General features: G+C 37.0%; 1 protein-coding gene across 1 annotated transcript in view; it reads right to left on the bottom strand.

Moving 5' to 3' along the window:
- TET1 (tet methylcytosine dioxygenase 1) overlaps positions 1 to 20,892 on the bottom strand; it is a gene marked incomplete at both ends in the record, with an annotated part of 116,245 nt that overhangs the window by 1,103 nt on the left and 94,250 nt on the right. The window contains 7 exon segments of the mRNA XM_080687992.1: positions 4,121 to 4,149; positions 4,151 to 4,497; positions 8,411 to 8,548; positions 10,166 to 10,255; positions 13,765 to 13,851; positions 14,170 to 14,320; positions 18,098 to 18,309. Coding sequence (XP_080544118.1) covers positions 4,121 to 4,149; positions 4,151 to 4,497; positions 8,411 to 8,548; positions 10,166 to 10,255; positions 13,765 to 13,851; positions 14,170 to 14,320; positions 18,098 to 18,309 — 1,054 coding nt within the window.

The raw sequence follows: 20,892 nt of genomic DNA, 5'->3' as shown, positions 1-20,892 counted from the left end.
ATGAGAGAGAATCATTGATCGGCTGCCTCCTGCATGCCCCCTACCGGGGATTGAGCTCGAAACTCAGGCATGTACCCTTGACTGGAATCGAACCCGGATCCTTCAGTCCACAGGCCAAAGCTCTATCCACTGAGCCCAACCAACTAGGGCTAAAGAGTATTTTTAAAGTGTACAAAGAATAATATAACAAAACACTGATAATGGAAATGTTGGCCAATTTTGTTCCACTTAACGTCAAATACACACGCATACATTATTTATTTATTTTTTTAAAATATATTTTATTGATATTTTACAGAGAGGAAGGGAGAGGGATAGAGAGCTAGAAACATCGATGAGAGAGAAACATCGATCAGCTGCCTCCTGCACACCTCCCACTGGGGATGTGCCCACAACCAAGGTACATGCCCTTGACCGGAATCGAACCCGGGACCCTTCAGTCCGCAGGCCGACGCTCTATCCACTGAGCCAAACCGGTTTCGGCCACACGCATACATTAAAAATGAAACCCAGGACCCTTCAGTCCATGGGCTGATGCTCTATTCACTGCGATAAACTGGCTACGGCTAGTTCTCATTTCCAAAGAGAAGTTATACATAGGACCCAAGGAGTAGTACATCAAGAAACCCATGCTGCATCTATTATTATGGAGGTTAAATTGTCAACAAATACAAATAATGGGGGGTGGAAAAGGTAAAATAGTGATGAGTCTTTCATTAAGCCTAATAAAACTGTAAAAGAAAGGATTTATGGGTAAGATTACAAAGGGGTCAAGATGTTATGGGCCAAATATTGTACATATGACTACAAATAAGGTATATGTTAGCAAAACAACTGTATCTTCACCTGTGGATATGTTTATAAATAGAGAGGAAGTGAAAGAGAGAGAGAGATATTGACATAAGAGAGAATCATCGAACGGTTGACTGCCATATGCACTTCACCGAGGGATCGAACTTGCAACCTGGGTATGTGCCCTGACGGAACTTGAACACACACCTTTTGGTGTATAAGACAACACTCCAACAGACTGAACTAACGTGCCTGGGTGGTATATGTTATTTTAAGAATAGCATGTAAAGATGCTATCTAATGGGGAATGACACAAAGGTAAAAATGATATGATTGTTATTTATAAGCAGAATGTAACCAGCATTATATAAAAAATGTGTGCACTGTCATTTCTCCCATTTAAAAAACAACAACAAATCAACAACCCCTCTTAAAAATATAAAGATCAAAGAAGTTGAAGAATACCCTATAATTCTATGTTTGAATATCAATATAAATTCATGGTGTATTTTTTCCTTTAGGCTCTTTAGAAAAATGGCCGATTTTAGAAGTGGAACAGGATTATATTAGACTAGAGGCCTGGTGCATGATATTAGTGCATGGAGAGTCCCCCAGCCCAGACTGTACCCTCTCCAATCCATGACAGCTGGCTCCTAACCGCTCCCCTGCCTGATCACCCTTAACCGCCTCTGCCTGTCTACCTGATCTCGCCCCTAACTGCTCTCCCACAGGCCTGATCTCACCCCTAACTGCTCTTCCCTGCCGGCATGCTTGCCCCTAACTGCCTCTGCCTCGGCCCCCTCGGCTGTATCCAGAAGGAAGTCAGACGTCCGAAAGACTTCCGGTAGATCAGGTCTAATTAGCATGTTACCCTTTTATTAGTATGGATGAGCCTGGAACATCTGGCCACAACAGAAGCTATCAACGACAGTTGGGGGTTCTGAAAAAGCAATTCGTAAGCCAGATTGATGGGTTTCTACTGACTAAAGATGGGACAATTAAACATATTTCTACTGATTTCAGAGAGGAAGGGAGGAGGGATAGAAACATCAATGATGAGAGAAAAATCATTGATCAGTGGCCTCCTGCACGGCCACTGCTGGGGATTGAGCTAGAAACCCAAGGATATGCCGGGACTGGAAATCAAATAGTAACCTCCTGGTCCATACTCAATCACAGAGGCTTGAAAGTCGAACAGAAGTGAGCTTCTGGTCTTCCTGTATATCTTTCCAATTCTGTTCTCCTCTCCCCATTCCTCATTACATGTTGGTTGGTTTCTCCACACTTCCAGTTTCTTCAGGCCAATAACATCAGGGTAAACTTTGACACTTTTTTGGGGACACATGCCAAATTTAATCAGAAATCCTATTGATTTAACTTTCAAACCATATCTGGAATTAGGTATTTCCTTATGTCCTTTTTAGCCACTCTAGTCTCTCTCCTGAATTGTTAGGATAGCCCTTGAGGATGACCCTACTTTTCTATTCACTGCCCCACATTACTCTAGTTTAACCTAGTAACCAGCACGTTAGGTTTGAGTGACATAATATCCCTTTTCTACACTGAAATCTCCAGTAAACTTCTTCTCATTCACAATAAAGACCAAAGTCTTTACAGCAATCTACAAAACCTGAGATGCGTGGAACCCTCTTATCTCTCCCATTTCATCTCCAGATATTTGCATTTCACACTTGCTCCAACCACAATGGCCACCTTGCTAGCATCAAGTATTTAAGGGAAATTCCTGCTTCCTGCCTTTGCCATTTCTTCTGGCTGGAATGCTATTTCTCCAAATAAAAGCATTGCAGATTCTCATTTCCTTCAGGACTTCACAGAAATGCCTTACTCTTAGTGAGTCTTTGTGACGTATTTAAATGTAATTCTTTTACAGTACTATCTGCTCCCATTGCATGGCTACATTTCCAATACCCAAAATACTTCAGAGTGGTGCTCAGTAAAACTGGTTGAGTAGGCTACTTAAATTGATCAAGAAAGACTTCAAGGAAGTAATGTCACTTCATGAATACCAAAAAGAAGGATTAGGGCTTCAAAATAGATGGGGAACAAAAAAAGAACATGTTGCCCTTTCTGGGTGGCTCAGTTGGCTGGAGCATCTTCCTGTACACCAAAAGGTTTTGGGTTTGATTCCCGGACCAGGCACATACCTAGGTGGCCTGTTTTGATCTCTGGTCAGGGCATGATAGATGTTTCATCTCAATCTCTCTTACCCAACTTTCTTTCTCTAATCCTTGGGTGAGGATTAAAAACAAAACAAAACAAAACAAAAAAACACACGTTTTTGAAAAAATAGAGATGGGGCATTTTTTGTTGATTTTTGGTGTGGATAAGTATGTAGAAACCAGAGGCCTGGTGCACAAAAATTCGTGCACTAGGGGAGGGTCCCTCAGCCTGCCCTGACCCCTCTCACAGTCCAGGAGCCCTCACGGGATGTCCTACTGCCAGCTTAGGCCCACTTCCTGTGGGGAACAGTCTGATCTCCCTCTGTGGGAGGCAACTGGACCGATCAGGGGAAAGCACTGACCCCATCACCCTGCTGCTGCTGCCACTGCCGGCCCTCCTCAGCCCTCGCAGCTGCTGCAGCTTTGTCCAGAAGGATGTCCAGTCTAGCTGGTCTAATTAGCATATTACCCTTTTATTAGTATAGATATATTTGGTGTCATATATATAGTTTGAACTCTAACAAAGTTATATTAAAAACAAATGAGCCCTAACGGGTTTGGCTCAGTGGATACAGCGTCAGCCTGTGGACTAAAGGGTCCCAGGTTCCATTCCGGTCAGGGGCACATGCCTGGGTTGTCAGCTCCATCCCCAGTAGGGGGTGTGCAGGAAGCAGGTGATCAATGATTCTCTCAAGTCATTGATGTTTCTATCTCTCTCTCCAACTCCCTAACTCTCTAAAATCAATAAAAATATATTTTTTTTAAAAAAGAGATATAACAATTAACTAACTTAATTGCCTGATAACTGACATAAAGGATTTCGTTCTATAATGCCCATTACTAAGAGTAGCAAAGATAGCCCGGCCGACGTGGCTCAGTGGTTGAGCATCGACCTATGAACCAGGAGGTCACAGGTTCGATTCCCGGTCAGGGCACATGCCTGGGTTGCGGGCTCAATCCCCAGTAGGGGGCGTGCAGGAGGGAACCAATCCATGGTTCTCTCTTATGGATGTTTCTATCTATCCCTCTCCTTTCCTCTCCGAAATCAATAATAAAAAAGTATATATATAGAATAAGAGTAGCAAAGATAAAGGAGAAGAATACAGTGCAAAGGAAACACTGAACTTCTGCCAAGGAAACTGATGCACTGAAAACTAGCATGGTCCTATGCCTCATCTAAAAGCGACAGTGATGAAGCCTTACTGTTGTGTGTTGTCGAGTTATTCTTCCGCTTGATTCGAGGAATGAGTTTCTTCTCCACAGCCTTTATCTTACACGTGAATACCTCTGTCATCATCGCTGCTCTTTTCTTCCCACATCGAGGAATTGGCTGCGTAAAACATGTTCTTTTTTTGCGGCAGGGTGTGAGGACATCAATGGCCCCAGATCTGATCTTAGCTTCCATTCCTTCCCTTGAGCCAAACTCATCTGTGTCTGATAATTTATAAAGGGGGAGAACATGCAGCTGCTCATCTTGAGGAATGATACCAAATGAGCGGTTATCTTCTCGTGTTAAAGTACAAACCTGATAGGAAGAAAAAAATGGAAAATATAGGTCCTGCACATTCACAGTTATTCCTTCCATCTCATTGTCATAATGCAAGGGATCTGTATTCAAATTTTATGTTCAATTTTATATATTAAGAGATTCAAAAATATTAAATACTATGTACTTGTCCATTGTTTGTAAACAGACCATTATAATTTTCAGTTGACTTTATAAGTAAATGATATTGCATGTTTATATATTTTATAATATTTTAAATATTAAGCCTTTTAGCTATTACATTACATCTTAATTGCCTGAATTAAAGACAGTTAGAGAACTGTTGTTCACTGTCTTCATATTAAATATTAAGAAATTACTATTTTATAGCCAATACATAACCTTAATTCTTAATATTTAAATAATGTCAAATTCCTTCAGGTAGAGGGAGATTAATTGTAATAAATTTTCTAATTTGCTGTGTTTTCCTCTAGGACTTTTTCATTTCTATTTGTTAAGTGAAATTTATAAGTATCTTTTCTACCTTCACTAAATAAATGGACAGATGATCATGCAGCAAAAGAGGAAGCACAAGAGATCTTCTTTTCTAGCAAGACATACATTTTACTTGTTTTTTAAAAAATAACTGAAGTATTATATCTTGATAAATTTTCTCTTTCTGTTCCATTTTGATTCTATTATAATTTGCCTGACTTGTGTTGTTGTTTTTATAACAGTGACCCGAGGATATTTTTTTAAAAATACATTTTATTTATTTTTTTACAGAGAGGAAGGGAGAGGGATAGAGTTAGAAACATCGATGAGAGAGAAACATCGATCAGCTGCCTCCTGCACACCTCCTACTGGTGATGGGCCTACAACCAAGGTACATGCCCTTGACTGCAATTGAACCTGGGCCTCTTCAGTCCGCAGGCCAATGCTCAATCCACTAAGCCAAACCGGTTAGGGCCTGAGGATATTTTTTCACATTGATTTCTAGAGAGTGGAAGAGACAGAGGAAGGGGAATGGGGAGAGACAAAAGAAAAACACTGAAGTGAGAGAAACACTCATCCATCGGCGACCGGGGATGGGAAACCTACAACTGAGGTACCGGCCCTTGACTGGGAATAGAACCCATGATCCTACTGTGTGCAGACGAGTGCTCTAACCACTGAGAAAATGGCCAGGGCTGTCTTTATTTGAATGTGAAATAGGATATCTTAAGAAAATTCTGTCTTTAATATAACCTATCTCTCAGGCCTTGACCTTACCTTATTTTTATAAATTATAGAGAAATAAAAATACAGAACAATATACAGAAAATTCCTGCCCTAACCAGTTTGACTCAGTGGATAGAGCGTCGGCCTGCGGACTGGAAGGTTCCAGGTTCGATTCCGGTCAAGGGCATGTACCTGGGTTGCGGGCACATCCCCAGTAGGAGGTGTGCAGGAGGCGGCTGATTGATGTTTCTCTCCCATCGATGTTTCTAACTCTCTATCCCTCTCCCTTCCTCTCTAAAAAATCAATAAAATATATATTAAAAAAAAAAATTCCTGACCTTTGATACTTAATTCTTCTTCATAAACTACTATTTTTTAAAAATATATTTTATTGATTTTTTACAGAGAGGAAGGGAGAGGGATAGAGAGATGGAAACATCGATGAGAGAGAAGCATCGATTAGCTGCCTCCTGCACGCCCCCTAACTGGGATGTGCCTGCAACCAAGGTACATGCCCTTGACCGGAATCGAACCCAGGACCCTTCAGTTCCCAGGCCGATGCTCTATCCACTGAGCCAAACCAGCTAGGGCCATAAACTACTATTTTTATGATAATTTTCAAAAGTCATTAAAAGCATATACAATTTTTTCCAAGATTTGATTTCCAAGGTTGAAAAATACAGATGGTAAAGTCAGGTAGGTTAAAAGTTTTTAAAATATTACTATTTTCTCAATATCTCTAGTCAAATTTACTAGCAAAGCTTGAAATACTGAACTCATTTGATTTCAATATTTTAACATTTAGTAACTTAGAAACATTCTGTTAAAAAAAGCAAATCTTTTACTAGTAAATGCTTGTGTCAATCTATTTATTTGTCTGTAGAGAGACTAAGAAGGGGACAAGGACTAAACATGAGAAATATAAGAAACAGACAGGGTGGAAGAAAATTTGGCAGTAGAATTTCAAGGGTCCAGGTTTTTTAAGATGGGGAAATTTGTGATTATGCCAAGAACTAGGCATGAGCCTCATGACATGAATAACGACAGCAGTGGAAAAGAATGAGCATGGACAGTGGATAGAGCTTTAGCCTGCGGACCGAAGGGTCCTGGGTTCCAATCCAGTCAAGGCCTGGTTTGTGTGCTCGATCTCCCGTGGGGGGAATATGCAGGAGGCAGCCAATCAATGATTCTCATCATTGATGTTGCTGTCTCTCTCTCCTTCTCCCTTCTCCTCTCTAAAATCAATAAAAATATATAATTAAAAAAAAAAAAGAATATACTTTTAAAAAGAAAAGGAAAGAATGAGCATGGAATAGGGAATGAGAAAAGAACAAGAAAAGAGAAAACCAGCATTTAGTTTAACCATGAACCTAACCCAGGCTTATCATAGATATTTCGGAATGCAGCAACTCAGGTAAAATGTACTAGCCAAATGATGATGATGAACCACTCTGGCTAAGAGTCACCTGGAGAGATTTTTAAAAAATATCGCTTTATTGATTTTAGAGATAGTGACAAGGAAAGGTAATACTGAATCATTGAATGACTGTCTCCTATATGATCCCTACTGGGGATAGAGCCCGTAACCCAGGCATGTGCACTGACTGAGAATGGAACAGGTAACCCCTTGGTTCATGGGTTGACACTCAACTGCTGAGCAACACTGACTAGGCACCTGGTCAGATTTATAAAATTCCAACATTTGAAAAAAACACCAAATAATCAGTGCAGAGGAGTGATACGATTCCTAGTCTATTGACCAGTGATAAATCAGATTGTGCCTTTCAAATTACACTGTTAAGAGCCTGTAGCTGTGTCTTACACTGGGCCAAGGAAACAAAATTATTGTATTAAGACAAACAAACAAACAAATAAAAAAATAGTGGCAATCATTATCTATTAATCTCTGTTTTACAAGGTGAGAAGAAAATAATTTCTTGAAGCAAACTCATTTCCCTTACAAAAGGAATATTGCAAGATTTCCCCCTGGGTTTTCTACCTAATTTAAGTAAATTTAAGTCTCTCTCTCTCTCTTAAAAAAGATGTGGCCCAACCCACTGAGCCACACTGGTCAGAGCAAGTATCTCGCGGTTTGCGAATATTCATGCAACTTTATACACACTGGTATTAACAACCTATATGCATTAAAAAGATGGTAAATTTGGCACAGTTCTCTCAAAACACACACACACACCATCTTGAAGTACAGATGGCAAAAAAAGAAACATTACGGCCCTGGCTAGAGCGTCATTCCATGCACTGAGAGGTCGCCAGTTTGATTCTCCATCAAGGCACATGCCCGGGCTCCCAGTAGGGGGTGTGCAGAAGCCAGCCCATCGATAGTTCTCTATTCCCTCTCCCTTCCTTTCTCTAAAATCAATGAAAACATATTTTTCAAATGTGCAATCTTAAAAAAATTTTTTTAAGTTGCCTTACTTTGTAACTACCAGATTGATAGCACAGAATTGTTGCTTTGAATATTCAGATAACACCTACCTCCTAGCAAGCACACCTAAATTGAATATATAATTCAAGAGTTTCAACAAAATAAACATTGAAGGCTAATTCTGCAACTCTTTTGGAAGTACAGTACTTCAATAATAAATTAAAACTATTGATTACTATATTGTGGAACAGAACATACAAAACGATGTTACAAGTTGTATATAAGGCCTCAGCCTAAGCATGTAGCAATGGAGGTTTTAGAATCAAAAGGGAGCAAGGTACATACCACAGTGCTTCCATTATTCATGTTGTGAATGTCTCTGTGGGCATGGGTACAGAAGTCTACGCAAGCAGTGACCCCAGAGAAAGGACGACCTTCTTTGTTGCCAAGCCGACATTCTCGGGCAATATGTTCAAACTGTACCTAAAAAACAAAAAAAAGTATGACATAGTATAATAGACAGAAAGAATCAATTTCAGTAAAGTGTAAAAATCACTTCCTGACTAAGTTCTTAAATTAATTACAGTTTATAATTTCAGAGCTGTCCTAATGACAGTATTGCTGTACTGAATGTGTAGTCTAGTGACAGTCAGGATAAAGAGGTTGAGGATACATGGGTAAAATGGTAATTACTATGACTGAAGGTAGGGTGACTATACTAATGCCCGCTTATTATTTACTTAAGTAGCCAAGTCATGCCATTAGAAAGAAAAATAGAGTGCCTTAATCATGTATGCAATTTTCAATGTGTATAAAATTAAATATACATACATTCATGAAGAAGTATAGAAAGTACATTTATAAAAGTAAATGAAAAACTGAAATTGAAGAGAGAGAGCATGTTATTCATAATACAAATGAAATAAAGATTTAAAAAATATGGACTGATGCTTCTTTAAAATTATAAAATATTTACACTTATTTTCTGTTCTGATACAAGATTTATAAATATTTTCTCCCATTCTGTGGTTGTCTTTGTTTAAACTCACCCCCTGCTCCGCCATTCTAATTGACATATTTCTGACATGTAACCTGTAAGTTTAAGGTGCACCGTGTGACGATGAGATACATGCATGTATTGCAAAATGATTGCGACCATAAGTTTAGTTAACATTCCAATCCCTGTTTTCTTGTTGATGTCCTTTGAAGCACAACATTTAGAAATTCTGATGGTCTACTTTCTCATAATTATTTTTCAATTGTCTATTGCTAGTGTATACAAATGCAATGATTTTGCATATTGATCTTCTATGCAGAAACCTTGCTGCAGTCACTTATCAGTTCTTTGGTTTAAATTATGTATTTATTTTTAATTAATTAATTAATAAAAGCCATTGGCGTGACATTGGTCAACATGAACATGAACATAAAGGTTTCAGGTGTGGGTTTGTTATGTTAACACTTATTTCTAATTCTGTGAGTGGGTGTGTGTGTATGCTCCACTATTTTCTAGATACAGTATCACATCACTGGTAATTAGACATTGTTTTATCCCTTCGTTTTCAGTTTGGATTTCTTTTACTTGCCTAATTGTCCTGACTAGAACCTCTAACAACATGTTTCACACCACTGGTGACATTTGACATTTTTATTTTGTCCCAGATATTAGGCAGAAAACGTTGTCTTTTATCATTAACTCTGTTAGCTCTGAGTTTTTCAGGGAAGTCCTTTACCAGGTTGAGGCACTTCCCTTCTATTGTTAGTTTCTTGAATGTTTTTATTATGTAAGACTTGGATTAGTCACTGACTTTACTTCACTTTACTTCTTTGTTCTATTAATATGGTATGGCACGTTGATTAATTTCCATGTGTTGAACCAATCACACATTCCTGCTTTCTAAGTTTCATATTGAGAACGAATCATAATTTTATGATGATTTAATTCAATTGCCATAATAATACTTCTTTAAAATCCTAGATAATGTTAAAGCTGTCCAATAAAAAAAGGTCAAATAGGAAAGGTTTTCTATTAAGAGTAATATTATTTATATAGAAATTTCAACCATGTTTAAATGTACTATATAAGGTCCCCACACATACCTGGTTCTGGTAAGCAACCGGAGCATACTGTTTATAAATTGGAGCTAATTGTGTGGCCAAACTCTGTAAATTATCTTCCAGGTTTTTTTCCTAGAGGAAAATACAGTCCATAAAGGTTATTTCACAATTTCATGTGAGGTGAGTTTAAGATTATGGAAATGATATGTAGGGTGATGCACACTTCATACTGACACTGATGAAAGAGCTACAATAGAAAACAATATGGATTGTTTATTAAGAATCTATACAACTAGTGATTGTTATGCTTTCATTCAGTCTTTTCAAACTAAAATTCTATGTTATAAGATAATTAGAAATCTAAATATTAGAGGTTAGTTACAAGTTTGCTCATGTTGCTAAAAATGAGATCCATATTCAATGATACTGGCTACTTGAATAACAGCAACATCAACATAAGAACTTTAACTCTTGAGTGTGTCTAACAAGCCTCAATCTTAGCAACTGTAACAAATCAGGGATAACCCTTTTGATTTCCTAACAAATTATGTTGATGCTTCCACTGAAAAATAAATAAATAAATGAATAAATAAATAAAGCAAGCAAGCCTATATCTAGAGTACTCTGTTCCATTCATCTGTCTCTTAATTATCTGGTACTTAATGTAGCTTACTAGATAGAATCAGGAAAGTTAGGATCCTATTTGAAAAACACTTCCTGTCTATATACACACATTAATTATTTTCTTTATTCGGGGAAAACTATAGAATTATTTAAACTAGAGGCCCGGTGCATGACATTTGTGCACTGGAGGGGAGGGAGGAGATCCTCAGCCTGGCCTGCGCCCTCTTGCAGTCCAGGAACCCTTGGCGGACATCCTGCGAGGGGTCCTTAGCGCTGCTGCAGAGGTGGGAGCTCCTGCCACTGCCACTGTGCTCACTCAGCTTCTGGCTGAGTGGAGCTTCCCCTGTAGGAGTTCACTGACCACAGGTGGCAACTCCTGCATTGAGTGTCTGCCCCCGGTGGTCAGTGCGCATCATAGTGACCGTTTGTTTTGCTGTTCGGTCAATTTGCATATTAGCCTTTTATTATATAGGATACCCTTTTAAAAAGATTTTTATTGTTTTCTAACACTTGAAATATTGGGTAGGGTGTTTTTTGTTTTTTTTAAAAAATATATTTTATTGATTTTTTTTACAGAGAAGAGGAGAGAGGGATAGAGAGTTAGAAACATCGATGAGAGAGACATAGATCAGCTGCCTCCTGCACGCCCCCTACTGGGGATGTGCCTGCAACCCAGGTACATGCCCTTGACCGGAATCGAACCTGGGACCCTTCAGTCCGCAGGCCGACGCTCTATCCACTGAGCCAAACCGGCCAGGGCGGGTAGGGTGTTTTATTGCCAGTAAAATATTATGAACAATATAGTGTCACAAGTCAAACTTGTCATCTTATTTATTGAGTAGAAATGGTTGTGGGGAGGAGGAAAGGAGGCAAATAAATCCTGATTTTCTAATTGTTTTATTAGAATAAATGTGTTTCAGATATAAAGATTTCATTTAAATCAGATCTTTACCTGTTGGGGCTCAAGCCACCATCCCTCTATTCTTCTCACCCTATATCTGATCTCAAGAACCATCCTATCCACACCCATGATATGTTACCACCTGAACAGGAGATTACCCAGTCCTCTACCAACCTGGCACTATTTCAGCATAACCTTTAGTCAAGAAATAGAACCACCATCTAATTTTATTTTTATTGATTTCAGAGAGGAAGGGAGAGGGAGAGAGAGAGTAGAAAGATCAATGATGAGAAGGAACATTGATTGGCTGCCTCCTGCATGCCCCCACTGGGGATGGAGCCCACGGCCTGGGCATGTGCCCTTAACCAAAATGAATCAGGACCCTTTAATCTGCAGGCAGTCACTCTATCTACTGAGCCAAACCGGCCAGGGCCACCCTCTAATTTTAAAAATCTCCCCAGAGCAACCATTGCTCACCATTTCCTCTGTCCCAATCATAATTCAAGCTACCAGCTCATTTTGTCGAACCTACTCTTGGTTAACTGCAATCCATTATTCAAAAGGTAGCCATAGAGAGTTCTTTAAATTACAAGTGTAATTATATCACTCTTTTTCTTATAACCTTTCAATGAACTTCCAAAATCTTGGAAGTGGCTTATAAGGACATTATATGCACCTCACTCTCCCTTGCCTGCTGAGATTCATACTGGCCTTCACTCAGTTCCTGGAATGAGCACTACTTCATCCTGTATTATAAGCACTATATAAATGTTACTAATTGTCAATAATAACCATAAGCAAAAACTGATCTCACATTTATTAATTATATAACAGTATTATTATGATAGAATAGAAATTTGAGTCACGTCAATATTATTAATATATTTACATGCTAATAGTTTCATCATGTAATATTTGGAAAGAAAATTCAATTGGTTAATTTTAAGGGACAACTGACATCACATTATTAAGTGTCAGATCTTTGACACAACAGACCAGCTTTTCATTATCAGGTATTTTATATGCCCTTTACTAATTTTTTAATAGTTTTCTCCCTAAATGTCTAATACACTTTTTGTTAGACTCTATATGGTACTTTATTTGCAAATAATAGTCCTGTCTCTTGAATCTTTTCCTTGTTTTATTGCAATAGATGGGAAATATAGAAAATGCTAAATAAATGATGATTGATTTCAGAGAGGAAGGGAGAAGGAGAGAAGACAGAAACATCAATGAAGAGAGAGAATCATTGATCGGCTGCCTCCCGCACTCCCAAAGCTGGGGATTGAGCCCGTAACCAGGGAATGTGCCCTGACTGGGAATCAAACTGTGACCTGTTACTGAACCTGCACGCAAATACTAAGCCTTTTTGAAAGATGTTCTAATCATTGTATTACAGATATAATAGGATTAATTCCTGCTGTTGTCTTTTCTATTTATCCTATATCATAATGATTTTGTGTAAATTCCCTTTGCTAATTTATGGATGGTTTGCTTTTTAATAGACCCACCCCAAATAATTCAAAGCTATAAATTCCATTTTTATTCATCTAAAAAAAAAATGTTAAACATGCAAATACGTTTTACTGATATCTAGAGCAGTGTTTTCCAAGCTGTGGGTATAATGAATTAGTGGGCCATGAAATCAGTTTAGTAGGTCACAACTAGCTTTTAAAAAATAAATGAAATTAAAAAAAAATCTTACTGCATTGTAGAGATAGTTAGCAAGAACTATATTGGATATTAAGTTCTAATTTTTAAAATATTTTCATTGTTACATATAATAAGGTTAAGTCTTTTTCTAATAGTTTTGTTTTAATTATTTACTTGTATATATCTATATAGTGGTTTGTGATATAATTTTTTTTTTTTACAATTTGAGCTCAAAGTTTGAAAAACACTGATCTTAGAGTTAATCAGTATCTAAACCGTTCCCACTCCAAACAAAGCATAAAACATCACCACACTTAGTTGTTATAGGTGCCCCACCCCTCCCCTTGACTATGCACACTTGCGTTGTTAAGAGAATGGAATTATACTTATAGCTTGTTATTTTTAATGTAAGTACTCAACTTATTTAAGCTTAACAATAAGGTTGAGTAATTTCTTTGCTCACCATGGCCTCGTGTCCCGGACAGATTGCTTCCGGTCTCACATATCTTCTTTCTGGAATACGTCCTTTAGTAATTCTTTCATAGTAGGTCTGTGGGTAGTAAACTTTCTGAGTCTGTGAAATGGCTTCCTACTTTGGCTGGGTATAAAATGCTAGATGTTCTTTTAATAATAGTTATCTCCAGGGTTAGGGAAGAAGGAGGAGGGAGACAGGGACAATTGGAATTTGGCTTGATAGATTTACCTAATTTATTTATAATTATGATGTATTTCCATAAGTGTATATATTTTTACTGTTTTGTCAGTACTTTTAATACTTAATATTTTTACTCTTGAAAAACATTTAAAAGAAATATATATATATATATATATATTCAGTGTATAATTCAAATGTTAAAAGGGCACTTACATGTAAGGGAGAACTTGGATCAATTCTAAATCTTCTAGGGCTTGGGCTTCGACCAAATTTGCAGCCATTAAAATACATACTCCATGAACAGCCAAAAGAGAATGAAGCTCCACAAGTCTCAGGATCAATTCCTTGACATGTACAGGTACGACTGTAAGATGGTAATTGCAAGACAATGAACTGATAAAGCAGGACAATACTTCAGATAGATTCATATAACTTTAAAAAAACACATGGCTAATAAACTGATTTTAACACCTTTTATTATTATATCTAACTACTGTTAATAACACAATGCTAGAGATCAACCAAAGGACTTGTATGCATGCATGTAAGCCTAACCAATGGACACAGACCACAGGGGGTGAGGGCATGAGTGGGAGGGTTGCGGGAATAAGGACACATATGCAACACCTTAATCAATAAAGAAATTAAAAAAAAAATACAGGTGGGAATGCCTGAAATCTGAAAAACAAAACAAAACAAAATATAACAAAACAAAAACACAATGCTCACTGAACATCAATATAATAAACTAAACTAGGGGCCCAGTGCACGACATTCATGCACTGGGGCGGTGTGTGTGTGTGTGTGTGTGTATGTGTGCGTGTGTGTGTCTCCTCAGCCCAGGCTGTGCCCTTTCCCAGGCCGGGACCCCTTGGGGGAGCGGACCTAAGCAGGCAGTTGGACATCCCCCCGAGGGGTCCTTAGCACTGCCACTAATGCGGAAGAGGCTCCCGCCACTGGCCGCTGCACTCGCCAGCCCTCAGCCGTGAGCCCTGCTTCTGGTTGAGCAGTGCTCCCCGCTATGGGAGTGCACTGACCACCAGGGGGCAGCTCCTGCATTGAGCGTCTGCCCCCTGGTGGTCAGTGCATGTCAAAGCGACCAGTCATTCTGCTATTCAATTTGCACATTAGCTTTTACTATATAAGATTTTAAAATATTAAATCAAAATTTTAAAAATAAAATGCTCAAGATTGCAAATCTAAATAAACTGTAATTAACTATACAGATCTAAAACACTCATAACCTGTTTGATTTGAAGATGGTCTGAGAATGGAATATAAAGGGCCTGGATTTACATCCCAGGTCTGATCCCTATCAGAAATGAAAACTATAGCATTTCATGACCACTTCGGACTTTACCTCCTCCATCTATAAAACACATCAATATAATCCTCTGAGGCCTGAAAATAATAGCATATATTGTATGTGAAGTCACTTAGAGCTTCCAAAGAATACCTTAAGTAGTCAACATCTCTGAAATGGAATGAATGGACTCATAAGTCCTAATTTTATGGATTGTGTCTAGTATGCCAGTAATTCCTGAACTGAATTGAATCAGGCAAAAAAATCAGACAAGCCAAAACTGAGCAACACTGTACAAAATTAACTCATTCCTTTAAAAAATGTCAATGTCATGTAACATAAAGAAGTGAGATTAAAGGATTAAGCAACCAAAAAATAAAAAAACAACTTAATCCATACAATCTGGGGTGGGGGGAAATTACTATAAAGATTATTATTGGGAAACAGATATTTGAATATGAACTGTAGACTAGATCATTTTAATTAATTGTTTAAATCAAAGTTAAATTTTCTGATTTTGATTATTGTACTGGGTTTATGCAAAAGAATGCTTTAGGATGTCTCTATATATAAAAATCTAAGTTGACTTGCACATGTGTGATACATATAAAGCCCTTTCTGGCGCCAGTCGCACGTGTGTGTTTCAATCTGTCATTGTTGATCGAGAATTTGGTTGACACTTCTATTATAGAGAAAGGGCGAATAGCAATATTAAAATATTTCTTCTAATTAATCTCCTTTCAATGTACACGAATCCGTGCACTGGGACACTAGTAACTTTTAAAGTATTATTTAGGGGAAAAAGGTTTAAGTGTGAAACTAGTTCACTAATAATACAGAAGAAAATATTAAAAAATCAGTAATAAAAATATGCATATATACATAAATGTGTGTATGTGCATATTAGTATAAATGCAAATATAACAAACCATTAACAATTATGTAATCTAGGTAAGGGTTCATTTACGCATTCTTACATATTTTCTGTAAAAATAATTATTGAAAAAATGCTAGATCTACATTGGGTGAAATAGAACTATTGGATTCTTGAAAAGATTAAATAAGACAATATATGTGTATCATTTAAAGCTGTGTCTTCAAATAAGAAATTATTGTGTATACATATAAAATAATTAGCAGACATTAAAAATTATGTATAGTGCCGAAACCGGTTTGGCTCAGTGGATAGAGCGTCGGCCTGCAGACTGAAGGGTCCCGGGTTCGATTCCGGTGAAGGGCATGTACCTTGGTTGCGGGCACATCCCCAGTGGGAGGTGTGCAGGAGGCAGCTGATCGATGTTTCTCTCTCGTCGATGTTTCTAGCTCTCTATCCCTCTCCCTTCCTCTCTGTAAAATATCAATAAAATATATTTAAAAAAAAATTATGTATAGTCCTAGCCAGTTTGACTCAGTGGATAGAGCATTGGTCTGCACCAAAGGGTCCTGGGTTCGATTACAGTCAAGGGCACGTACCTTGGTTGCAGGATCCTCCCTAGCCTTCACCCTGATTAGGGCACATGCAGGAGGCAACCAATAGATGTGTTTCTTTCACATCAGTGTTTCTCTATGTCTTTCCCTCTCTCTAAAAAAAAAAAAAAAATGGTAAAAAGAAGTATACTAATTAATCTTGTGTGGGAATTAGAAGGAATGATATGTTTTTATTACATTTTGTATGTCATTTCTTCTTAAAAAAAGACCTATTTGAGGAAAACTACATAAAACACTCCTGATGGACACACAAGGAAACTTGAAAAAACAAAACAAACAAAAAAAACATTTATGTGATAGGAAGATTCATTATCATAAAGATGTCCATTTATAATTTAATGCAGTCCCATTAAAAATACAATTAGATTTATCTTAATACTACATAGTTGATTATGAAGTTTATTTGAAAGCACAAAGGGAAAAAAAAATAAAAAGTTTTGAAAAACAGTAAGAATGGCAAGCTAGCCCTACCAAATATTAAAATATAGGCCAGCCAGTGTGGTTCAATGGTTGAGCGTCGACCTATGAACCCAGGAGGTCACTTGATCCCTTGTGTGTGTTGTGTAGGAGGCAGCCGATCAATGATTCTCTCTCATCATTGATGTTTCTATCTCTCCCTTCCTCTCTGAAATGAATAAAAACATATTAAATAAAGCCTATACAATTTAAGAAATGTGGTACTCACTAGCTGAAAAGCCAAGACAATAATACAGAGTTCAAATACAGGAGAGTATTCAATTGCATAATTTCCATATATAATTAAGTAGCATTTCAAATCAAGGACAATAAGGAGTAATCTTTACAAAGTAGTAGTGTTGGGATAAATGAAAAAAAGGATTGAAATGAATTTCTTCTTCCTAATATTGACCAGCATAAATTTTAAATACAGAGATTTATGTTTTTAAATATTTATGATTTCAAAAATTCTAAAAGAACACATGGGTGACTTACTCTTTATCTTACATACCATTCAAAATTGAGACACAAATAAGGTTGAAGATTAAAAAAACAGATACTCTCTCACATTGCTGGAGGAAATGCAAAGTGGTACAGTTCCCTGTGGAGGAAGCTTTTCCTTTGTGGAAAAACTAGTCTGCTCCCGATTCTTGAGGTGAGCAGGATCCAGTATCAAAGAAAGAATCAGTAAAATAATATTCGAAGGGAGGATATCCTAAAATGGTCTTAACTCACTATGAAATGATATCTTTCTCTAAAGAAATGGTCACTATTTTTACTTACACTATATCTAAAATCTTGTTCTCCCATATAAATACTTGGTAATTAATTAACAATTTTACATTATATAATAGAGGTCTGAATGTCAAGACAGTACAAAATAGATATGATTACTTTTCATTGAGAGTGCATCTTCGGTCTGTGGGATGACCGTTGTACGTCCTTAGGTTTTCGGTTAGCTCTGTGTACAATCTGTCGGCCAGGGGAAGAGGAATGCCATCCCAAACCAGGATCAGCACCACCGTCACGGCTGTTGGACAGTGGTGGCCGGTACGCTGCCGAACCAAACAAAGAATTTTCTCTTCTTCGCTGCTTCTTCTTAAAACCTGCAAAAGCAGAATGTATTCACTGATGGAAAACAAGAAACCAAACGTTAAACACAATGACTATTGCTTTTGAAGCTCTGTAGTGCATTTTATCTTTTAAAATTACTGTTTCACAAAGGGTTGAAGCCTATAGGACCTTCCGTGGTCAACCTAGCTTTCTCCAAATAACTCACTATAGAGTATCCGAGATGACTTGACTAACAAACAACAGGCAAAAAAGAAATCTACGGGATGTGTTTATTATTTGTAAAAGTAGACCAAAGCCGTCTATTTATGTCACTGTTGATACAGTTTTGCAAGAGGTACCAGAGGATGCTGTGGGGAAGAGTCTAACTAACTTCTCTTACATTAATGTCACAACAGGACAAATCTAGTTGATGAAAATAACCAAGGTTTCCTAACATTAAGAATAAACTTGAGTAATCAAATTTAGCATCTGAAGAAAGTTATGGATCTTTTCCTTGAGTGGATGGCTGACTAAATAGAATAATGAACATAGAAGACAATGTTCCTGCAATTCCTGTGATTTTTCTCCACATTGTCATCAGGGTTTATCATACCTATTTTATCGTAAGATTAGAGTGTCCAGCTGCCATGGTGAATGTAAAACACAACAACCATTTTTGAGTATTTATCCATTTAACTTATATTATATTATACCCATAGGGTATTAAGATGTTATTTACACTATCACATTTTTCTGTCTCCAGATGGTTAACAATCATTGCTATCAAGGCATCTCTTGAGTAGAGCTGGTTTTAGAACCTTCCCTCTAAACCCTATTATTTATATATACTGTGTCAAACAAAATGATACCAGATAACTTTCAAGTTGTCAAGACTACAACCAAGTTCTATTGATCCATTCTTCGTATGGAAAATGCTAAAATGTTATTTATTCATGGCATTTGTGCTTTTACCAGTTTTTTTACAAATTTCCTTCAATGCACAATAGAAAATAAAGCATGAGTCTCAAAATTCAGATGCAGGTTCAATAAATTGCTTAAGTATTACTATGACATGGATAATTGGGTCTATCCAAAATTCACATATTAAGTCTTAAATTCCAATGCGATTGTAATAGGAGGAGGGAACCTTTGGAAGGCGATTAGGTCATAGACAGAAAGCCTTCAAGAATGGGATTAGTGTATAAAAAGAGACCCCATGGAGCTTCTGAGCTCCTTCAATCATGTGAAGACACAAAGAGAAGAGAGTCCTAAACCGACCATGTTGGCTCCCTAATCTCAGACTTCCAAAACCCATCACCATGACAAATAAATTTCTGTTCTGTATAATCTATCCAGCCTGGTGTTTTTTCATAGCAGTCAAAACTGAGTAAAAGACCCCTGACAACTGTAAATACATTCAAGATGACCCAAAAAAATGGAGAGAGATACCATGTTGATGGATTAGTAACTATTAATGTCAATTTTCCCCAAATTTATTTTTTTTATTTGATGCAATCCCAATCAAAATCCTATCAACTTGTTTTGGTTTGGGTGAAAATTGACAAACTTGTTTCTATAAAAGTGCAAAGAAACAATAAGAGCCAAGAAAAGGCAGAGAAAGTGATTAATAAGATATCAAGATCTATTGCAAAACCATAGTAATTAAGTTAGTTTCAAATTAGTACAATGGCAGATGAAGAGATTAATGAAATAGAATAGTGAGTTCAGGAGATCAGTATAAAAATGATCACCTGATTAGGACAAATTTGACAATGCAAAAAACCTTTCAATAAACAGTACTGTGTAGATATCCATATAGACAAAAATGAATCTTGACCCTTACTTCACATATGTAACTTGAATTATATTGTAGATCTAAAAATGAAAGACAAAGCAAAAAGTTTTTAAAAGAAAATAGCTTCATGACCTGCAAGCAGGTAAAACATTTAAAAATAGAACACCAAATTTAATTGTTTATAAAGGAAAAAGATAAGATGGATTATTTTAAAATTAAGAACATCTATTCATGGAAAACATTAACAGGCAAAAGATAAGGCAAGCAAGTGAGGGAAATATTTATGATATATATATAATTGATAAAACAGTCTTAACCAAAATAAAGAACTTCTGCAAATGAGTAATAAAAACATAATTTAATAGACACAATAGAATAGAATATCCAAACAGATGATGAGTTTAAGAAAATATAGTTAACATTACTAGCAAAGTAAAAAATGATTTAAAAGCACTATATATGTTGGTGGGGTTATAAAATGGAGCAACCACCTTAGAAATTGTGGAGGTTGCTAAAAACAACAGCAACAAAAACCCACAAATAGACTGTGGGGGTATATATCCAAAAGAATTAATACATCAGGGTCTTGAACAGATGTTTCCATATCCATATTTACAGTGGAAGCAGCCCAAATGTTGATTAATAAATGAATGGATAAACAAAAACAAAATTTGTATATACACAAAATGGGATATTCTTCAGACTTAAAAAGGGAATCCTTTCAAATACTACAACATGGATGAACCTTTAGCAAATGATACTCAGTGAAATAAGTCAGTTGCAGAAAGACAAATACTATATGATTCCACTTATGTGGGTTATCTAAAGTAATCAATCAAAG

This window comes from Plecotus auritus (genome assembly GCF_963455305.1).
Source record: "Plecotus auritus genome assembly, chromosome: 9".
NCBI classification, from domain to species: domain Eukaryota; kingdom Metazoa; phylum Chordata; class Mammalia; order Chiroptera; family Vespertilionidae; genus Plecotus; species Plecotus auritus.
Note: the sequence above shows the minus strand (reverse complement) of the source record. Positions and strands in the feature narration are given on the sequence as shown.